General features: G+C 34.9%; 1 protein-coding gene across 1 annotated transcript in view; it reads left to right on the top strand.

Annotated features, from left to right (window-relative positions):
* LRRIQ3 (leucine rich repeats and IQ motif containing 3) overlaps nucleotides 1-12,140 on the top strand; it is a gene marked incomplete at its 5' end in the record, with an annotated part of 152,711 nt that extends 140,571 nt beyond the window's left edge. The window contains 4 exon segments of the mRNA XM_082612144.1: nucleotides 4,450-4,670; nucleotides 4,674-4,911; nucleotides 4,914-5,175; nucleotides 11,103-12,140. Coding sequence (XP_082468270.1) covers nucleotides 4,450-4,670; nucleotides 4,674-4,911; nucleotides 4,914-5,175; nucleotides 11,103-11,259 — 878 coding nt within the window. The 3' untranslated portion in view covers nucleotides 11,260-12,140.
* Nucleotides 12,141-22,528: the final 10,388 nt, after the last annotated feature.

The following is a 22,528-nucleotide window of genomic DNA, read 5'->3' as shown; positions in this document are numbered from 1 at the left end:
GTGTTGTTGTTCTTGCATTGGTGGTGGTAGAGGTGGTTATGGTAGTTTAAACATGGCTGTGAATGATCCAGTAGTGAGGGGATGATAAAGGAGAAAGTTAAGATAATTGCAGCAGTGAAGCTAAAGGGGGATGGGACCAAAGCACATGTAAAGAATTTGGCCTCTGCTGAAAGAAGGGATGCTTCCTTCATTGTATCAGGGTAGAAGAAGATGCATGAATATACAGACAAGTTTATAAATTTGGTTATGGAAATATGAGAACATTTCCATCACTTGACTTCTGTTTTTACTATAATGAATGAGATGAATTATAAAGTCTTGAAACAAAATATACATACAAAGAAGGCTTTCCTGTATGTTCTGTGTTAACTGTCCAGTGGATGTTGAGGGGTGTATTAAAATGCTTTGCTGTATTTTCCCCACTCATTACTAAATTATGTGGCTATTTGAACACTATGCCATTGATGGAATTAAAGAGATAAGATAAACTCCTTGTTTTCCATATCAAATATAATGAAAAAAACAATAACATATTGTTCTTACTCTTTGTCAGGTCCTGTTCTAATAATTATATATTATACCTTATCAGGCTTTTTTCATTTTATTAATTCACTTAATCCTGTTAGAACCCTATAAATTGGGTATTATCATCCACAGTTATCAGACTGAAGCCCAGAGAATTGAATAACTTGCTTACACTTAGTAAATAGTAGAACTAGATTCAAATCCAGCAAAATTGTCCCCAGATTTTAGGCTTTCACCACTATGCAAAGGGCATTGATCTTGAGCAACAGATTCACTCTTCCATTCATCTACTCATCCATCCAACAAATATATTTATTGGCATTTACTATTTAGTTAAGCCCACTACCCCCCTAAAAAGAAAACCCTACTCTCTGCAAAATACTAAGAATGATGGATGAAAAAAAAAAAGAAAAGTACAGTCCCTACCACTAAGGAAATTATATCTAGCTTGCTACTATGGCTAAGAATTACTACACAGAGCTTTAATATAAGTGAAATGTGTGGTAAATTCTATAAGGAAGGGAGTGATATGAGAATTTAAAAACTATCCACTCTTATTTAAAGAACAAAGAAAAGTGACATGTGAAGAGACCTTGAAAAATGCATAGAATTTGAACTTTCGTAAATAGGTAAAACAACATACTGGACAAAACTTTAAATAACATAAGCAAAAGCCCAAAGATGGAAAGATGTGGCACATGTATAGGGGAAAAAAAATGGAGCTCTTCTCCTATAATATAGGATCCTAAGCTTAAATGTAAAGGACCATGAAGGTTTTGTTTTCCTTTGTCTGGATAGAAGGCATGACATGATTAGAGTCCTAGTTTTAAAAGATTAATTGTATAGCAGTGAGTGATATCTTGAAGCAGAGAAAGAAACTGGGAGGTTTTTAAAAGTGCTAATGGGATTATGTTCAACCAACCACTGAGAAAAATGTCAATCATCGGCCAAAAAGTAATTATAGTTAGTATACACAATGAAGTACAGCTTCTATCTTCAAAGAGCCTCCAGTTTCACCAAGGAGGCAAGACTTACTTACATTAAACTATTAAGGGACAAACATATATATATATTGGTAACTGTGATGTGATTTATAACAAGAAAGATATATTTGGTCTTTGTCCCCAGTTCTGGCATAGAGCTCCTGACACTTCCTAAATGATGAGAGCAGAGCAACAAAGACGTCTTTTGTTATGTTAGTGAGGTGACTTTTAGAACTCATCTAAGGATGGGGGCTGGTTTCCAGGGGAATCAACCACATGATTAGAGGGTTAGAACTTTCAATCCCAAACCTGACCTCTGGGGAGGGAAGAGTAGTTGGAGATTGAGTTCAGTTGTCAACGGCCAGTGATTTGGTCAATCATCTCTGTGTAATGAAGCCTCCATAAAACTCCAAAAGGACTGGGTGCAGATACCTTCCAGATTGGTGAACACATGGAGATTCAGGGAGAGTGATGTGCTTAGAGAGAGAGCATGGAAGCTTCTCACCCTTTTCCAGTCCCTTGCCCTATGCATCTCTTCCCTCTGGTTGTTCCTAAGTTATATCCTTATATCCTAACAAACCAGTAATTTACTAAGTTAAATGTTTGTCTGAGTTCTGTGAGCTGCTCTAGCAAATTAATTGATACCAAGGAGAGGGTTGTTGGAACCTCCAATCTATAGCTGGTTGGTCAGAAGCACACATGATAAGATGGACTTGTTGCAGGAAATGGGGTGCAAGAGAATGGTCACATCCCAGGTCTTGGGCAAGTCCTTGGGACAGACCACCAAGTGAGGTTCCTTGGCTTTGCACAGGAAAGCATTCAAGAGCGAGCAGAAATAGAGTGAAAGCAGAATTATTCAGGGAGATACACACTCCATAGACAGAGTGTGGGCTGTCTCAGAAAGCGAGAGGCCCCAAGATATAGGGTTGTTAGCTTTATGGGCTGGGTAATTTCATAGGCTAACAAGAGGGAGGATTATTCCAACTAATTTGGGGAAGGGGCAGCGATTTCCAAGAATTAGGCCACTGCCCACTTTTTGGCCTTTTATGGTCAGCCTCGGTACTGTCATGGCACCTGTGGGAGTGACATTTAGCATGCTGATGTATTACAGTGAGCGTATAATGAGGCTCAAGATCTACTGGAAGTCGAATCTTAAGCCATCTTGGGCCTAGTAGGTTCTAACCAGTTTTTGTGTATCCTCAAGTACAGTGGCATTCTTTTAAAGGTTGTGCCCTGCCCCCTTCCCTCCTATCTCAGACTTGCAATTAACATCCAAAGAGAGAAGGGAGAGGGCAGGCTGGTAGGACTGAGCTCTGAACCTGTGGGATCTGATCCTATCTTCAGGTAGGTAGTGTCAGAATTAAGTTGAATTGTAGGACACCCAACTTGTGTCAGAGCATCACTTGTTGTTATGAGAAAACTCCCTCACTCCACACAAACCAGAACCTTTAGGAACATTTTAGTGTTACGTTTTCTATCCCTGATATTTTATTCTTGGCCAGGTTTCCCATGTCAAGGTTTACACATAAAATTAAATTTACCCATAAGAGTACCTTTTCTAGGTAGTTGTTCCAGACCACACCCTGTTTACTCTAGACTTGAAATTCTGGCTTTAATCCCTCTGAGTCACTAGTGCCTTGCTTTGGACTCAAACTCTTAATGTTTATTTCTGGACACTTTGGCTTTCACTTGCTAGCCTTGTTTTTCTACTTTTCTCTAGGCTCTGCTTCCTTTTCTAATGTTAATATTCCTGTGGCCTCAAGTGAAAATCCTACCTGTTCACTTCTTTCCTACTGCCTGACTAGCCCACAGGTTCTGCCCTTCTTCATGGCCACCTTAACATCCATAAGTATTCCACCATCAGATTTGGCATTATGACATATAAAAACTTTAAGAGAGTCTTCTATTAGAAGATTAAAAGGTTAGAAAAGATGAAACCCTCATAGACTAGAGTTAGCAGAGATTCAATTTCAATAGAGAGAGGGAATCAGTCAAACACAGGAAACATCTCTTCTGAAGATTAATAAGCATTATTTTTTTACCTGTATTTGCCACCTGATCCTAAATTCATCAACTGGTTTGTCAGAAAATAAATAATGAACAACAATGTGATTCAGGTTTTTATATTGGATAGCTTGGCTCTGATAACAAATAAACCCAGAAACATATATTGATCAAATATAATTACCTTTTATTTCTGGCTTCCATAAGAGTCCAAGCTGGATAATCCTGGTCAGTGAGTACTTTTCCAAGCAGTGATTCAGGGAGCTAGAGTCCCTCTACCTTGTAGATCTACCATCTTCTAACACTTTATCCTAATCTCTGTGCAGTGGGTCAGAAGAAGAAAGAAAATATAGAGGAAGCACATTTGTTTCTTAATAGCCTTGGACCAGAAATGACACATATAACTTTTGCTGACACTGTCCTAGAGAAGACTTAGTCTCACAGCCACACATAATAGCAAGGGAGGCTGAGAGATTTCATTTCTTTGAGTATCCAATGAAGGGAAAAACAATTTTTAAGGCAGCTATTAGTTTCCACCAGAGTTAAGAAAAATAAGGTAAAATGAATTACAAAGTCCTTTGCAAATATGAGATAATAATAACTATATGTAAAAATAATACATATGATTAAGTAATAAGTATAAGGTAAAATGTTGCTATTGAGTCAGTGCAAGTTAAATAATTGTGAGAGATAATAAAGGAAATATAGGAATCAGTACATTTCTTTGTTAAAATATTCCAATAGTGATTCTTCTCTCCAAAATCACTATTAAATCACAAATTGAAAAGGAATATCGGTTGGGAAAAATGCCCCTTAATAAAGTAAATAACAGGTTCTTGGCAATTTTATTAATGTGGCTTTCAAAACAATTGGGACAGAAAATAAACTGTGCTTAACACTTGTATAATGGATTATATTTGTCTTCTGTGTGATGGAGGTCAGAAAGAGTCTGAAGATAAAATTGAGGATGAAGAATTGGATGTCAGTTTTTGGATATCAGTGTTCAAACTACCAATACATACTTCAGATTCACTGAGGTATGCTGCATTATTGAAAGCAAAAGAACAAGATTCTTTTCCTATGTATACCCAGCCACTTTCTACCACTCATCAAAAACCAATAATTAAAATAAAAGACATGCTGTTGGAGAAGAGTGTATGAAGAGAGTTTTTTACAACACAAAGAACTGGTATGAAACTCCAAGCACTTTATGATATTGATAAATATTGCTCAGAACAAAAGAAGCAGGCAAGCTATAAAAGTAAAGTAACAGCTGTAAGCATGGCACAAGTGGCCCAAGAACGAGTTAGATTAACTATTCAAGAAAATGTAAATAAGAAAATATATGCTACGCATAAACTAACTGCAAGAGATAATAAGACCATTCAGAATGGTTTACAATGACTTTGGCAGGACAGATCCAACTTGAGAAAGTTAAAGAGAGGAGAGTTCTGTTTCTGGAAGGGAAAAAACAAAAGGCTAAAGACCGTTTATTAATTCAAAACTTAAATAATGAGCGCACTCTTTTGACCAAAGAAATGACTAAAATTGACAGATTGAAGAAGAAGCAGGCTGTCTTAAAAGAGAAGAGCCTAAGTGTTCAGCAAAAACTGGCAACTGAAAAATATCAAAAGGATTTACTTAAACAAATGAAGGAAAGTAGGTAGGTACAGTTTTGATATAATAGAAGCTTTTAAGTTGTTGGGGAGGAAAAAATTTTCCTCTGCCTTCTAGGTTCTCCTGGCTGGTTTAAGTACTAAATTTATGTGAGACAGATTAACAGGAGAAAATCAAACAACAGTTTAATAACATCTACACGTGGGAGAGACCAGGAAAACTGAGTGACTCCCCCAAGTAGCTGGTATCACCTTAAATACCATCTTCAGCTAAAGACAGAAGGAGGTGTTGAGGACGGAGAACCAATTATGAGAGGTTACCAAGAAAAGCACAGTAAACAAGGGTAAGGTCATACAGATCTGTCACTGTCTTCTCCATCCAGTTTCTAGAGGTTTGGTCATCTTCCTCTTCCTCAGCTTATAGAGTTGTAAAATAGCTCAAAGAGATGAAAAGACACATATAATTCTAAAGGGTACACCAAACAGGACCCCCAGTAATTTTTTTTACCCTTTTTTACCCTTGTGTGTCTTTCACAGTTTTTTTTTTTTTTTTTTTTTTCTGATATTCGATTGAAGCTTATCAGCCACAGTTTTATCCTGGTTATATTTTAAGTGACCAAACTGTGAATACGTATGTTTAAGGCTTATCTAGAATACTTAAAGATCATTATAAATGCTTATTTCATTTACATTTTTAAATGCTATTGTTTAAAAAAAGTAGTCTGTACTAGAAAGGAGTGTAAAATAAGAAGAAAGCATTTGTCTTTTCCTAGCTATAAGCAAATTTAAAACTATTTACTGAGGTACTTTATATAATACCTTTTTAAGTATGAAAAAAATATTTTTCTCCTCCAAAATTTAAAAACATTTTCCTTAATGTATACTTTGTGTGTGTGTGTGTGTGTGTGTGTGAGAGAGAGAGAGAGAGAGAGAGGGAGGGAGGGAGAGAGAGAGAGAGAGAGATTTTGAAAATATTTTTTTATAATTTAATAGAAAATATATTTTGGAAAAGAGAATGAAAGCTAGTCTGGTATATCAAAATGTAACTCTAGCATAAATCAATGTTAAAGAAAATATAAACAGCTTAGTTTTATTACAGCAAATTGAATGTCTGGCCATCATTAATCTGTAGAGGATACAGAGTCAAGTGAGCTTCCTAATGTGTATTAACTGAATTATCTTCTCTTATAAGCTCCTGCAAAGATATTATCCTTGAGAGTACACAGGAATGAGGCAATGTTCTGGTTATGTCAATAATGTGTCCTAAAAGGCATTACTGAGTTTTATTATAAATGTTTTCAAATAAAGATTATCAATGTGCAGAAAAGAGCTGTGACTCAAAAAAATAAAATCTGTCTAGAGATTTCAGAAGTTTCTCAGTTCTTTTTCTGCCAATTGATTCTTCACTAACGTATCAAACACTTCACCTAAAAGCATTCTGGTGAATCTCAATAACTAGTGAAGTCATTACTGAGAATATAACTTCCTGATCCTGCTCTGGAATGAGGAAAAATGAATGAAGAAAGGGGAACCATAAAGCTCTAGTTTAGGAAATTGATAAAAAACCCATAGGAGTGTTTAAGAATGAATTAAAAATAGACTTTAAAATGAAAGAATTTCTATATCAGGTAAAAGTTGGTCATAAGTTTCCCCAAATATTCTTGTCCCTACTCGAAAAAAGTGTTGACACTGCTCAGGGCAGAACAGCATCATGTACATTTTGAAGTAGAGTATCATTTAGCTTGGAAGATCTGGCACCTAAGGCAGTTATCCAATTACATCATCTTCTTCTTGTCCTTATTTTTGTCATCAATTGACCTTCTTGACTACCCTCTCATTCCCTGTGGTCTTTATATCCTGATATATAAAGCTTTTCTTTAATCAGCTTCTGCCGTTATCACTGTTAACTTCCAAATTCATAAGAACAACTCTCCCAATTGCCTAACCTAACCTAAACATTTTTGGATCCCAGCACCCTTTAAACTCATTTCCATAGACATATAAATGCCACCTCATCACTTGGAACTGCACCACCTCTTAAATTTTAAACTCATATATTTACTTATGGCTAAAATCTTTATCTTTTCAACTCTTTTCTTCCTTTACTTTCACCACATGTATTCTTCAAATATATTGTGACACTCATCCCTCAAATAACCTTTCTTATAGACTTTCTAGTGTAGCTTCCAGGGTTCTTTAATTCGATTATTCTTTTTTCCATTTCACCCAGTGTCTCTGATGTCTTTTTCTTTCATTGCCTCCACCATGCTAACCGCCTCAGCCCCTACCTTGGAACAATCCAATTATCTATCTTCATTTTTTGTATTCAGGTAAAAATGGCTAGAAGGTATCAGTGACTTGTAGATTTATGCTGATATCAATTCCATGGCCTCCAACTTTAGCTGCTCCCTCAGGTGCTTGCTTTTTCTCCCATTACCTACAAAAGTGATTTTAAACCTCATCAACTATAGAGCTTCCTATGCACATACCACCTCTGACCTTTCCTTCTCAACAAGTCACTCTGTCACAAAGGAATTTTAGGCCTTCAAGCTTGAATTTGTTCAATTTTTCAATTCCCTATCTATAAAATTCTACATATCCTATATTTATCCTCATTTCCTTTTCTACTATCTCAGGATTAGGTTCCCATTTTTGTGTTAAGAGCTAATAATCCCTCTGTTTTTGCTTTGTAAGCCTGGAAGTGGGTAATGCAAGACCTCTGTGCTAGGCAGAATTATGGCCCCCAAGAAGATACCATGCCCTGATCCCTAGGACTAAGAATAGGATAAGAGATGGTGGGGGAGGGGAAATTTCTCCTCTTTCCCCTATTAGTTCTTTTGGCTGGCAAGTAAAATAGCATAAGGCAGATTAACAGGAGAAAATCAAATTTATTACATGTGCAAAGGGAATCCGTATAAGTATGAAGTATTCCAAAGTCAGCAAGGCATGGTAAGGTATATATATATACTCTGGACTAAGGAGAAGAAGGTAGGGGCCTGAGGCTTCAAGGGGAAGTAAGGTTATTCACAGGAAGAACAAAAATTGTTAATATTTGGTAAAAGCATGTTTGCTGGGCCATCCTAAGACAATGAGGCACTTTGATTAAATGGGCTTTGCTAGGTTCCTCCCTGTCTACAATGCCTAATACTTTACTATAGTAACTATGGTGACAGCTTGTTCCTGGGACAGGCCCCCTATTTTAATTTCATTTAGGCAGTAAGGGGGAAGTTCAAAGGTTCTTTTGGGCCTGGATTGTTTTTAGCTCAAAATAATTCACATACTAGAGTGGCATATCTTTGGGAAGCCTGCCCTTGTCCCCGTCAATACTACACTCATGGATATGCTACCTTACATGGCAAAGGGACTCTGCACATGTAATTGAGGGTTGACCTTAAAATAGGAAGATTATTCTGTATTATTCAGATAGGAGCAGCATATTGCATGAGCCTTGAAATGTAGAGACAGGAGAGAAAGTCAGAGGGAGTCAAAGTAGGAGAAAGACTTGACATGACACAGCTGACCTAAAGATGAAGGGAGCCATGTAGAAAGAGTGAGAAGGAAATGAATTCTGACAACAACCAGCAATCTTGGAAAGAGGACCTCAAGACCTGGATGAGAACTGTGGCCCTGGCTGACACCTTGATTTCAGTCTTGTGAGAACACAAGCAGAAAATCCAGCTGAGCCATGCTGTGCCTGGACTTCTGACCCATGGAAATTATGAGATAATACATGGTAGTTGTTGTAAGCCAATACATTTTATAGTAATTTGTTTTATAGCAATAGGAAAATACAGACTCTTTTTTTCTCCTTTCTTACGATTGCTTTGGTTATTCCAGGACCTTTGCATTTCCATGTACAATTAGCTTTTAAAACATTCAACTTACCTAAAGTTAATACATTTAAAATAAATGGTAATCTAAATTTAATCACATCTATATTTAAAACAAATTTAAATGTTAATTTCTACCCAAAAAGCTCTTTGCATATTAATTTGGGGAGAACTGACATCTTAGTAATATTGTCTTCCAATCCTTGAACACGATATAACTCTCCATTAATTTAAATTTTCTTTAACTTTTTTCAGCAATATTTTATCATATTCAGGTATAGGCCTTGCATGTTTTTTTAATTAAACTTATGTCAAAGTATTTTTTTTTGATGTTATAGTAAATGGAATTTCTTAATTTCATTTTCCAGTTGTTCGATTCTGGTATATATAAATATTGATATAGTAGATTATTATGTTTTTCACTCTTCAATTCTTTTAAATAGTTTGTTTTTTACATTTTGTCCAAGTTTATAATTGTTTTCTGTAGGAGGGCTATTTCAATAAATGTTTTAGACTGAATTAGTACCATTAATTAATTACATGTGCAAGGTCTATTTTTCTGTGACTTCTACTCTGTTGCATGTCCAGACATGACTACTCTCCAGAGCTCCTATTTCAAAAGAGTTGTAGCTAATTTTCATTGAGTGATTATTAAATACCAGCCTTCCTCTCAGGATTTTAAATGTATTAGCTCATTTACTCCCTACTAAACCCTATGAGTTGGATTGTCCCTTCTTAAAGGTGAAAAAATGATGCATGTAGAGCTTAAATAACTTGTCCAAAAATCAATCAGTAAGTTGCAGATCTGGATTTCAAATCCAAGCAGAATGGTTTCACTATGTGTACTCCTAACCATAAGCCATTGTTTCTTTGTATTCAACTCCCTAGGCATTTCCATATAGATAGCCAGGCTCTTTAAACTCAGTTTTACCAAAATAGAATTCTAATCTTCCCATCTGGCTGCTCTTAAGTTTCCTGTCCTGATGAATGCCACTGTTATCCTTACAATAAAGTAAATTATTAAATGTTAGGTACTCTTCTAAGGATTTTAAATGTATTAACTCATTTAGTCCTTTACTAAACCCCATGAGTTGGATTATTTCCTTTTTAAAGATGAAGAAAATGCGATAGAGAGAACTTAAGTAACTTGTCCAAAATCACATAGTCAATAAGTTGCAGACTTTCTAGACTTAGGCCTCTCTTCCACTCCCTAAGTCCACATTTCTGAGTATACTTAAATACAAATAAATATATGTATTTCATTTATATGTTCATATACCTTTATTTCTCTTTATTTTCTATAAGCTTCTCAAAATTATATCATGTCTTATTTATCTTTATGTTTCCAGGATCTAGGGATAGTGCCAAGCATTATAATACATAACTCTTGAATGAATGAGGATGAATGAATGAATTTTTCTAAGGCCCATGACATTTCTCAGGTTTGCCAGAGTAACCTGGTTCACCTTTCTCTAACTTAGTAAGAGTCTGCTAGGGCTACCATAACAAAATACCACAGACTGGGTAACCTAAGCAACAGAAATTTGTCTTCTCAAGTTCTGGAGACTAGAAGTCCAAGATGAAGGCGTTGTCAGGTTTGGTTTCCCCTGAGGCCTCTCTCCTTGGTTTGAAGATGCCTGCCTTCTCACTGTATCCTCACATGGCCTTTGTTCTGTGTATACACATCCTGGTGTTCCTTCGTCTTCTCATAAGGACACCTCTAAAAAGCCTTTCTCCAAATACAGTCACATTCTAAGATACTGTGGGTTAGGATTTCAACATATGAATTTGTGGAGGTCATAGTTCAGTCCATAGTAGAGCCCTAAGAGCTTGGATTTAGTGAGGCTTAAGTAAAAGTTCTGCAAATCATGGCAAAGTTTGGTTAGATGCCTCTTTGGGACTCTAAGCCAGCATTTGTAAAAATTCTCAGTTATTGCTAATAGAAAACTTAGAAATATTAGCCCAAGATGAATATTATTTAATGATATAGTAATATTTTAAGCAATAAGTGGAGTTCTGTCTTTTTCCCATTTTGTATATATCTATTTTGAAGACATTTAATTATCATTAACAATTAGATTGATTGTTATGGTTTTAGTCATTTAAAAGTATCTCATTCTGTTACCTTACTTTTTTCTTCTTAGGGCTCAAGAAATATATAAAAGACACTGTGAAGAAAAGTTTGTTAATGATATGATTGCCTTTCAAAAAGCTTGTGAAAGATTTCAAGATGCTAAAACAAAAGCTGCAATTGTGAAAAAGAATTTAATCCTTAATGTTCCCGATGGAATGACAAAGTGAACCAATGCCAGATCACATTCTATGGTCATTTTGAATTATAGCCATTATTTTTAGTTAAAGGACTTTGAACTAATACTATAAAAGAAGAAGAAGTACTCTATGTCACAAGATGGATTTGTATGTAAATCTTATAAAAATATAAAGAGTGATTAAAATGTTTCTAGATCATAATTTAACTTAAATCAGGTTCAGTTGGCTCAACTAAAGGTTCCTTACATATCCAGGTATCCAAGGAACAATGAAAAGTGATTTAATTTATTGCAGGAAATACTGCAAAGGCATTGCATTGCTTCTTATCCTGAGTACAGTAATTTGTAAGCCATTCTCAGTTTCTCTGGCAACCTTAGAATAGTAATTTCGGCCCCAGCTGTTGACTTTTATTAAGACACTGTGTTCTTTGATTAGTTTCTTTGCCTGCTTTCATATATTTAATTATATTTCCTGTTTATTTTGTTAAAACAATTTCTTTTTTCAAAATAAAAGTTTCACCATTATATTGGTGACTCATGTTCTTATAAAAATTCAGAAAATATAAATTGTAAAAGGGAAATTAAACATTCTTATTAACTTCCTAGAAGATTGTAAGATTTTTGTATATTTACTTTCAATGTGTTTGCCTTTGCATATATGGGGGCAGAGAGGAGAAATAGAGACAGAAAGGATGCATGTAATTGAGTAATTGTGATCATAAAGTATTCAGAAATGGTATATATTCATTTTAAGTCTATTTAATACATATTCATGGTGTAGAATTTAAAAAATAAAGAATATAAAAAGATATAAAAATTCTTTGTAAAATTTTAGTCGACTTTCAATAGTATTTTCAATCTAGAAAGATAAATGTCTCAATTATTATGACATTGCTCACTTAATACAATGTAACTAATGCCATTCAAAATTTCTCTTTAATACTCATCAGTTATATATTCAAGTTTTTAAGTGTTTCTTTTTAAAATTCTCTAATTTTATTAGTCTATGGTAAATTTCCAAAAATTAAATATTTTATAATAGCAGTTGTTCATTGTGCTTCTATGCTGGACTGCTAAAAAATGCTAGTAGCATTTTCCTCATGTTCTGTAAAATAATAGCTGTCTATTTAAATCCATGGTATCAGTTCTCCATTTTCTTGTTAATTTGCAGAAAACTAATGAGCAAGTCATATTGGTGTTTCTAATTATTCCTCAAAAAGAGCAAAGGGGGATACAGTGAAGTGGTAAAAGTGTGACAGATATAGATTTCCATAGCAAATTAGATAATCTCTCTGTTACCCCGTTTTTCTGTTCTGTACATATATTTTAGGATTTAATTAAAAATAATAGTCCATGTCATGTAGCATTGTTATGAGACTTGAATGAGAAAAACACAAAAAGCAACATAGTGCATTCCACAGAGTAGGCACTTAATAAAGGTAAGTGTGTAGTAGTGGATGCAGAAGTCTTTTCTGTGTACTTATAGGAGGATTTGTCAACTATCTAAGAGCCGAGGGACAATTTCTCAAGGAATGCTAGAATTTTTTGTATTATATATTTGAATATAATTAATTCATTCAATCAGTACATTTATTTACTATTTGTTGCCCTTTCTATATGTTCCCATTCCATACAACAGATCTTTTATAATCTTTATCACACAACAGGTAATCGATAATTTCCTTGCTAATTTCCACCCAACTGTGAGCTTCTTTAAGGCAAAGACAATTTTACTCATCTCTGTATTTCTATTACTTTGTACTAATGCAGATATTATATCACACACAACGCTTTTTCTGTTTATAGCTCTGTTTTCCTATTTATGTGTGGTCCCAGGTCAATCTCATGACTTTTACTGCTGCTTGCTGTTTATGTTTTGAAGAATCAAAAATCTATATCTCTGGGTTATATCTTAAATTTTATATATCTCCTATATTTCCAAATGTATGCTAGATACCTCTACTTTGAAGGCATAAAATCTTTTTAAAAAGTCATACATTGAAATGGAATTTATTATTATTTTTTACCATTTCCCTCCCTCTCCAATCTTGCTTCTCTTTCTATATTCCCAAACTTCCCTAGGTTCATAACCATCTAAAGTTTTCCATATTAAAATTTTAGAATATACCTTTGACTTCTTTCTCTTACTTCACCACATATTAAATCTGAAGCCCCAAAATTCAATTTGCAGCGGGTCTCTTTGGCAGAGACTGGCTAGCTTTTCACCAAACCTATTTTCTGTTTCTTCAGGACACAATTAGCCCATATTTTCCAGCCTCCTTACTCAGTTAATCAAGGCAAAGGACTGAATTTTGACCAATGGAATCTGGGTAAAAGTGATTGGCAGCTATTCCAGGTATATACCATGCACTATCCTCCATTATTTTTCCTCTTCTTTTGCCACCTTGGAAAACACATGTTAAAGATGGCTGAGCCACAAGATGAAAAGAGTCTGGGTTCCCAAATCACTGCTTGTAGTGTGATCAAGAACACATGTTTTGTTCCTTGGCAAACTTTTTCACCAAGGACAAGACAGTAAATATTTTAAGCTTTGTGGACCATATGGTATATGTTGCAACTACTCAATTCCATGTTGTAGAACAAAAGCAGCCATAGATAAGATGAAAAAAAAATGAGTGTAATTGTGTTGCGGTAAAAATTTATTTACAAAAACAGGAGGTTTGTCGGATTCGGCCCATGGGTGGTGATAGTTTCCCAACCCTTAATATAGATAGTTGGGCTTGCAATTTTTTAGACCTTATATATGCAAGGGTGCTAGATTCTTCTAACCCAATACAAATGTTAAACATAACCAATTTCTCAAATAAATAACTACTTACAACATTTCTTATGCAAATAAGGTTATCCTAAAGTATTTTTACAGATTAAAATAAGTTTGTTTATGCATGCTAACAATACTGAAGTATTTCAAAATAAATCATCATTGAAACCAATGTACAAAAACCAGGCCAAAATTTGCTTAAATAGGAAAGTTCTATACTGAAGTCAAGGTTAACAGGAAGAAGTAGCAGCAGGCTACACTAAAAAAGAGGGTGATGAAAAAAAAAGGGATTTGAGCCAAAGAGGTGACATACTGTGAGCACTTTCTTTGAATAGTCAGATACTGTTAGAAGAAAAGATTTCTTTTCATTTCTTCCCAGAGTTTCCTTAACAGAAGCAGTGACCACTATAGGCCTGAAGCAGTATCCAGAGATTACAGCAGTAGCATCTCATCTTAGAAGAAAATTAAGGGGTCACTTAGCAAGCTTTTCCTCTTTATCTTTCTTAGAACCAAGGTTAAATTTGTATTTTCTGTCTGATAATCAATCCAGTAGTCCAAGCTCTATAATAATAGAGTGCAATGATTAAGAGCACAGGCTTTGGAATCAGAAAGACCTGAGCTTAAATTCTTTGGAAGTTATTGAAGTTCAATCGAAATTTCAGTTTCTTCATTCATAAATGAGATGATGTATGTAAAGTGTTTAGGATATTGCTATATCACAGTAAGCACCCAGTTCATGCAGTGTACTGCATGACTTATTCTCTTTAAATTCACCTGGTGTCTTTTTGATACCTTTGTATTGTGTTTTGAAGAAAATATTTCCTAAGATTGCATTTTTATCTGCCAGCAGGAGTGAGCCTTGGAATTACAGAAGCTAAAAAGACCTATCTAAAGTCATTTGCTGGGAAGGTGAAAGGGACGGACAGGACAAAAGCAAGAGAAAGGAGCCATTATGTAAATATATGTTCATTCACATAATCACGTAAAGGCAAGCATAGTAAGAGACTCTCAAAATGTTCCCAGATAAAAGTTTTATTCCTATTATTTGGCTAGTCTGCCTATTATTTTGACTATTTATTACTAACTACAATAATTTGTTATTGGATACACAATATAAAAAGATGTATTTTGTAACATCAATAACCTAAAGTGTAAGGGGGTAAGTATAGTTTATGCTATCAAAGTTAAGTTGTTATCATGTTAATATGTTAGCATAGGATGTTATAATTTTAACACATTTTATGTAAACCTCATGGTAACCACAAAGGAAAAACCTGTAGCAGATACACAAGAGATTAAAGTAAAGAAATCAAAGTATACCACCGCAAGAAGTCATCAAATCAAAAAGGAAGACAGCAAGAGAAGAAGATAAGAACAGAGAAATTGCAAAACGGTCAGTAAACAGTTAAAAAAATGACAATAGTAAGACCTTAACTATCAACAATTACTTTAAATGTAAATGGATTAAGTTCTCCAATCAAGAAATAGAATAACTGAATGGATTAAAAAATAAGATCCAGTGATACTGATGCCTACAAGAAACCCACTTTAGCTTTAAGGATACACATAGGCTCAAAGTGAAAGGATAGGAAAAGATATTGCAAGCAAATGGTAACCATAGAGAGCAGGGGTAGCTATACTTATATCAGAGGAAATACACTTTAGGCTAAAAATGGTGACAAAAGACAACAAGGTCATTATATAATGATAAGGATTCAATTCACAACCAGATAAGAAGATGGTAAATATATATGCACCTAACACTGAAGCACCTAAGTATATATAGAAAAAAATACTAACAGAACTAAAAGAAGAAATAAACAACAGTACAATAATAGAGCACTTTAATACTTGACTCACACAATGGAAAAATCATCAGACAATTAATACAGAAACAGTGCATTTGAATATTTTAGACAAGATGGACCTAGCAGACATACCTAGAATATTCCTTTGAACAACAGCAGAATTCTTCTCCAGCGTATAAAGAAAACTCTCCAGGACAGATCATATGTTGGTCCACAAAGCCTGTCTCAACAAATTCAAGAAGATAGAAATCATACCAAGTATCTTTTCCAAACACAATACTATGAAACTCTAAATCAATAGTGGGAGTAGAATAGGAAGTCACATTTCCCCATAACAACTAGCCAAAATGGATAACCATTTTCTCTCAGACTCTCTCTCCCTCTCTCTCCATGTATGTGTGTATTATGTATTATGCATGTATGTATCTATCTGTCTGACAGTTGGAGAGCTGTAGTTGCAAGGAAAAGTGTAGGCACTGAATTCTTAATAGGGAGGAGCCCTTCCTAGGTGAACAGAAATGTCAAAATCTGGGCATGGGTAGGCTGAGACTTGGCTTGTCAGGCAGAGAGATTTTACTGGGTTAATTTAAAATTTATAAATTTATAGTTTCATAATTTATAAATGTACAAAGATTTTTCGGCTGGTATGATGGATTAGAATCTTTAAAACCCTCAGATGGGGCTTCCCTGGTGGCGCAGTGGTTGAGAGTCTGCCTGCCAATGCAAGGGACGTGGGTTCGTGCCCCGGTCTGGGAGATTCCCAAATGCCACGGAGCAGTTGGGCCAGTGAACCATGGCCGCTGGGCCTGTGCGTCCGGAGCCTGTGCTCCACAATGGGAGAGGCCACAGCAGTGAGAGGCCCACGTACCGCAAAAACAACAACAACAACAACAACAAAAAAAAACCCCTCAGATGCAGAGCTAGTTCTCCTTGCTGAATTTCTCCAGTGGAACTTCTGCTGAGTTTTTAGTAATTCAGGAAGCTGGAAGGCTGTGCTTGAAAGCAGAGAGAAAGAGAGAGAGATATGTGTAACCTTCATGGTTAGATTCCAAAGACCTGCTAGAATGAGGAATTGGTAATATACATATGGTTGATTTCACCCTCAAAACCACAGAACAAAAAAATACTAAAACTGCAATACTACTCAATCCCTAATTGGATAGAAGTGATCAATTCCTTGCTCTTAGCAGCCTGGAAGGTCTTGCCCTCTTTAAGGGAAAACAAAATGTACTCCATTCTCTCAAGTTATTTTAAGTATATTATCTTACATACAATAAAGAAAGCTGTGAGACACATGAGTACGTAGGAAAACGTGACCACAGATGCCCCAGATGTTGCAATCAGTAGACAAGAACTTTATGTAAAATGTTGCATAAATATTTTAAAAATTAGAGGAAAAATCAACCAAATGGATTAAAAGATGGAGAATTTTAACAGGGACATAAAATCTTTAAAAGAGAACCAAGTCAATTTCTAGAAGTTAAAAATACCATATAATAAATTAACAATTTATTGAATGGGTTTAATAGCATACCGGGCAGAGCAGAAAGAACTTGAAGACAGTCAAGAGAAATTAGAAATTACCCAAACTAGAACACACAAAGGGGAATAAATATATATATATATGAAATATTTGAGGCTTTCTCATCTAGAAGTAATTCAAAGTGAACAAAGAATATTGAGAAATGGAAAATTCATAACAAATACTTGTTTCATATCTGTCTTACAAATAATTAGTGAAAGCCATGTAAGTGTTACTGGTGTTACTGGTTACTGGCGTTTAAGTGTTACCCATGTTAGTCCCCTCCACTGCCTTTGAATGTCAATATTTTCAGATTGCTTTTGTCTAAAATCAGCACAGAAAGTTTTTCTCAATTAAACTGAAATAGTAATATATATTGTGTATTATATATAAATGTACATTTATATATGTAAATTTATGTGTGTGTGTATGTATGTATATATATATATATATATATATATATATATATATATATATATATATATATATATAATTTGTTTCCCTACTCCACTCTTCCAGCCAGTTCATTTTTAAAAGTTTCTTAGAATTCTGTTTCACTCTTTCATAGAATGACTCTTGCCTTCAGTGCAAATTCTAGACTTAATCAGGATGATTTCTTATCTTTCTACCCATAGACAGACACAGATTCCATGTATGTGCAAGCATATACACAATAAAAAAAATTAAAGAACAATATTTTATCTCTGCCCAGAATTCTCTCTTTAGAAGTGCTATCAAATTCCCTGATTTGTTTCTAGTATTTATCTTCTACTAGTATTCTTGGTTACTTATGTTCCAATCATGTTGAGTACCAATGGTTCTTAAAAATGCCATGATTTTCTGCTTTCCTCCTTTGACGTCAGTATTTGTCCCTCCCAGCTGGAATGCTCCATATCACAAACACCAGCAGAATAATTTCTCAAGATACCTAATACACCAACAATGTGGTCTATGAAAATTTGCCTGATTCTTTCAATTAGATGTATTCTACACCTTCTGAACCACCATAGTACTTAAAATATTGTATTTCAATTATAAAAGCAATATCATTTTTGAAAAGTAGAGAATACATTAAAACTTATAAAATAAAATTAATAGCATTTAAAAGGCTGCAACCTATAGATAATCACTGTTAACATTTTGGAGTCTTTCATTTCAGATTTAGGTGTGTATGTGTGTCCTTTTTACCAATCTCTCTTCCCTGCTTCCCTCCCAACCCCTGAACCCCACTCTACCACTTTCTGGGTCACTGATACATGACTGTTAGCTGAGCTCTTCTTGTCTTTGACCTCACACATAACCCTGTGGTAACTAGGTCTAATATGGGCTAATATCAGCATCACCCAACACATCCAAGCATATCCTCTTTCTGAGCAACTGTTTATTGTAATTCATGTATCATAAGTGGATGAATATACAGAATCATTCAGCAGAATGAAGTGTAAATAACAGTACTTGCACATATTGGGAAAGAGTTATCCCATTTTTACGCTACTACAGATCCTGAGTTTGAACCAGGAGGAAGAAGTGATAGGGCAATAATCTGTCTTCCTACCTTATTTTAGGAAAGTGGAGTGTTTTCAGCTAATGAGGCAAAGTACTGATAGACTAGAGAATGATTTTCTCAGTTTGGTGGGCATTTAACCTTTTTTTTTTTTTTTTTTTAAATCTGTATCTCAACACCCTTCTTATACTTGCAGAAAACCCTCCCACTTTGTGGGATTTTAGGGAATAAACAGGCCTGTCTACCACAGTGGAGGGAGTCATATATTTTAACAATGGCCTCATAAATACATACAGAAATAAAGATTACAGCTTCTACTCATATCATTTTCATTGTTGTATCATGAACATATTTTTATAGTTTAATTAGTATCTTTTTTTCTTCCTCTCCATTTCCCCTAGTCCATATGTGTAATATTAATGTAATTATAATAGGCCTAAAGAGGAAGGGACATTGTACAATGATCCTGAACTCCAAGTAGGATATACAACTAACGAGACTTTGGATTGTTTCCCTTATAGAAATGGATGTATGGGGTTTTTTTGTTGTTATTGAATAAAGAATATTTATGTTAGAATTGAGTCACTTTTGGGGGGAGTGAGAAGTGTTAGCATCAGAAAAAAGGTGTAGCTGGGTATTTGTCAAGTTCTTTTTTTCATTTTTGTCTCTATATCATCTGAATACCCTTTTTCAGGGGACATATCTTTTGGTTAGATCATGCTTTGAGCTATGCACCTGTGTCCCAACACAAAATTTAGAAGGATCAAATAATTGTCACCCCAACTTCTGCCAGTCATTTGATGCTCATGCTAGTACTTTTCATCCTGAAGAAGTGGTACAAAGACCAAAGACTATTAAGAAGTCATTCACGGTGGCATTAAGAGTTCAATAGTGGCAGCATCAAATTTCCAGCATTAGAAAACCAAAAGTTGATAATTTCTGTGGCATTTTCCAGCCTGGACTACTGCTACCTAGCCTCCTTTGCTTTTAGTTCATTTTTCTGAGCTCAGTCCCCAAATTTCTCCTGTTGATATGAGTTACCTGATATCCTTCCACTGAGTACATTTATTGTTTCACTAGCAATGTTCTCAGTTGCATGCAAGAATAAGAATTCTAATACACTTAGTTGATCTCAACAAACCTTAATTTTCAAGTGTAAATGATTTCTTTTCTGAAAGTGGCACAGTAGGCTTTTTGTCTTAATCATTTGTCAAATGGTTATAATAACCAATCATGGAGATTTTAAAAGTAGTGAATGTAAAACACCCAGAACAGTGCCAGGGCCATAAGAAATGCTATAATAATGTTATTAATTATTGTATTAATTTATATTTACATTAATAAATGATTATTGTTAATCATTTTCAGTGCTGTAACTTTTCAGCTTTTGGGGAAATTGGAAGGGAATGCATCAGAGGCTGGTAATGAGAAGGCACATGTTAAAAGTCAGTCATGGTACTTTGAAGCTACAGCCCTGTGACACTCATCTTCCCTTGTATTATGATCATCTGCCTTCTTGTTTAACATCTCCAGTTAGGTTATAAAATCCTGGGGTCAGGAATGTGTGTCACCATTTTTCTGTTCCCAGCTGTCTCTAGCAGAGTCCTATACACTATAGGTGGTCCTCAGTGATCGTTCACTGATGTCTTCCTCAGCTGTGATTTAGTGTGTGTTCACTTTGATAACTAAGTTGAAAGATTTTTCTTAAAGTCTACATCCAAGAAAAGAACAGAAAAACTGCTTATATATATTTATTTTTATTATAAATGTGTATACTGAAATATACATGTCAATTCTGTAAAATCAGATTTCTATTACCTCCTATGACACTCCAGTGACATCACCTTTAAAACTATCACTAATAATCTTCCATTGGTTAAATCAGCAATTTTTAGTCCTTATTTTTCTGGAATTTGTGGAAGCATTGGATAATATTGATTTCTTCCTCTTTGCTACATCTTTTTACACCTCAACTTCCATGATACCATGTGCTGTTCTTCATATTCTTCCTTACTCTTTGACCTTTTTTGCAGTCCTATTGCTTTTTCCTTAATGTTGTTGTTACTCATCCTTCCATCTACAATTTTTTTCTCAGTCCATATTTGTTTTCTGATTGACAGAATGCAGGGCCATAGTTTATGGTATAGCTTATATTCTAACAGGCCCTAAAAGCATCTCTCCTGAGCTCCAGATATATTTCTAACCATCCACTGCATATGTTTTCTTGGATGTCCTCCGCAGAACTCAAACTCAACATGCTATGAACTAAAATCACTTTCTTTCTGTTTAGAACCTATCCTATGGGTCATCCCGAACATCCTTCTTTACTTCATACCTTATATAATCAAATCTTGTCCATGTTCTTATCTCTGCTTTCAAAACTCTCCATCTCTGACTCTCCAATGGCAATGTTTAATTCTTACTAATTCTTTCCTCAAATCTGCCTCGCATATCCTTCTAAAATGCAAATCTACTCTCTGGTTTTGTCTCCATTGTTATAGGATGAAGTCAAAACCCTTTTCATTTAGCAGAAAAAAAAATCCTTAATGACCTTGCCAACCCCTGCCTTTCTAGCCAACTCTCAATACCAATGTTCCAGCCATTGGACTATTCACAATTCTCAAATTCCTTTGTCTTAATTTCCCTTATCCTCTTTTCTGCTTGGAGAATTTCTGATTGATCTTTTAGAGTTGAGGGGTATCTCTGCAAGAGTTTTCCCACAGTGCTTCTGTGCATGCCTCCATTATAATATTTATTACGTGGCATTACAACAAAATTGATTACATACTGTTCCATCCATTTGACTAGTATTATATTTAATTTTGTATCCCAGTGCTAAGAAAAAATGAAAATAGTATATTTTTAATTTTTCTCTGTATACTATTTAGTCCTTGGAATAGTTTCAAGAACAAAGGATTCTCCTTTAAGATATTTGTTTTTATTAAAATCTTCTCACCTGTGTAGGTGCAACAGATTGAAGTATATAATTTACAGACTGGTAAAATTGAGATAAAGTCATTAAGTACCACTAAAATTTCAAGAAGAAACTCTCATCTGCCTTATTCTTTGAATTAACCATCTCAACTGTTCTGGTGAGGAATCAACTTTTAGGTTAAAAGCCCCATTTGCAGTAATTTCAAAAACCTCCTACTCTCCCTTTATCCCACATTTAGAGGGAAAAAAAAACCTTGAAAGCTGACTTTTTTTTAGAATTTTGCTTCTTCTAAAAATGTGACTCTTTAGATAAAGAAGAAGAGTGATTATGAGAGTTTAAACAAAGAATGAAGTACTTTATCATAGCTTTGGAAAGAGTTCCTAACACACCACCTGCATGTATAATAGTTCACTATACTTTTCCTGGCCTCCTCACTCCTCTCCTGCTGCCATTCTGCTAGCCAGAATACAGACTGCAGTTAGGCTCCCTATGAAAATGACAGCCACGATCATGCCACTACCCTCATGATACACAAAGTAAAGTGCGTTGCAAAAGACGAAAGCCACCTGCTTATCATACAGACATTGGTTTTCTTTTATTTGAAGGGCCAGGGAGTGCTAGCTCCAAAAAAATCATTAGCACAGGCTTTTAATTGTTCAGGTAATTTGCCTCACAGTACAATATGTGGCCTTGGAGATAAGCTGGGCCTCATGAAAATGGATGACTTGTGTGTCAGAAATCTGTAGACA

The sequence above is a fragment of the Mesoplodon mirus genome, assembly GCF_964341445.2.
Source record: "Mesoplodon mirus genome assembly, chromosome: 3".
NCBI classification, from domain to species: domain Eukaryota; kingdom Metazoa; phylum Chordata; class Mammalia; order Artiodactyla; family Ziphiidae; genus Mesoplodon; species Mesoplodon mirus.
This window is presented reverse-complemented; position numbering and strand designations above follow the sequence as displayed.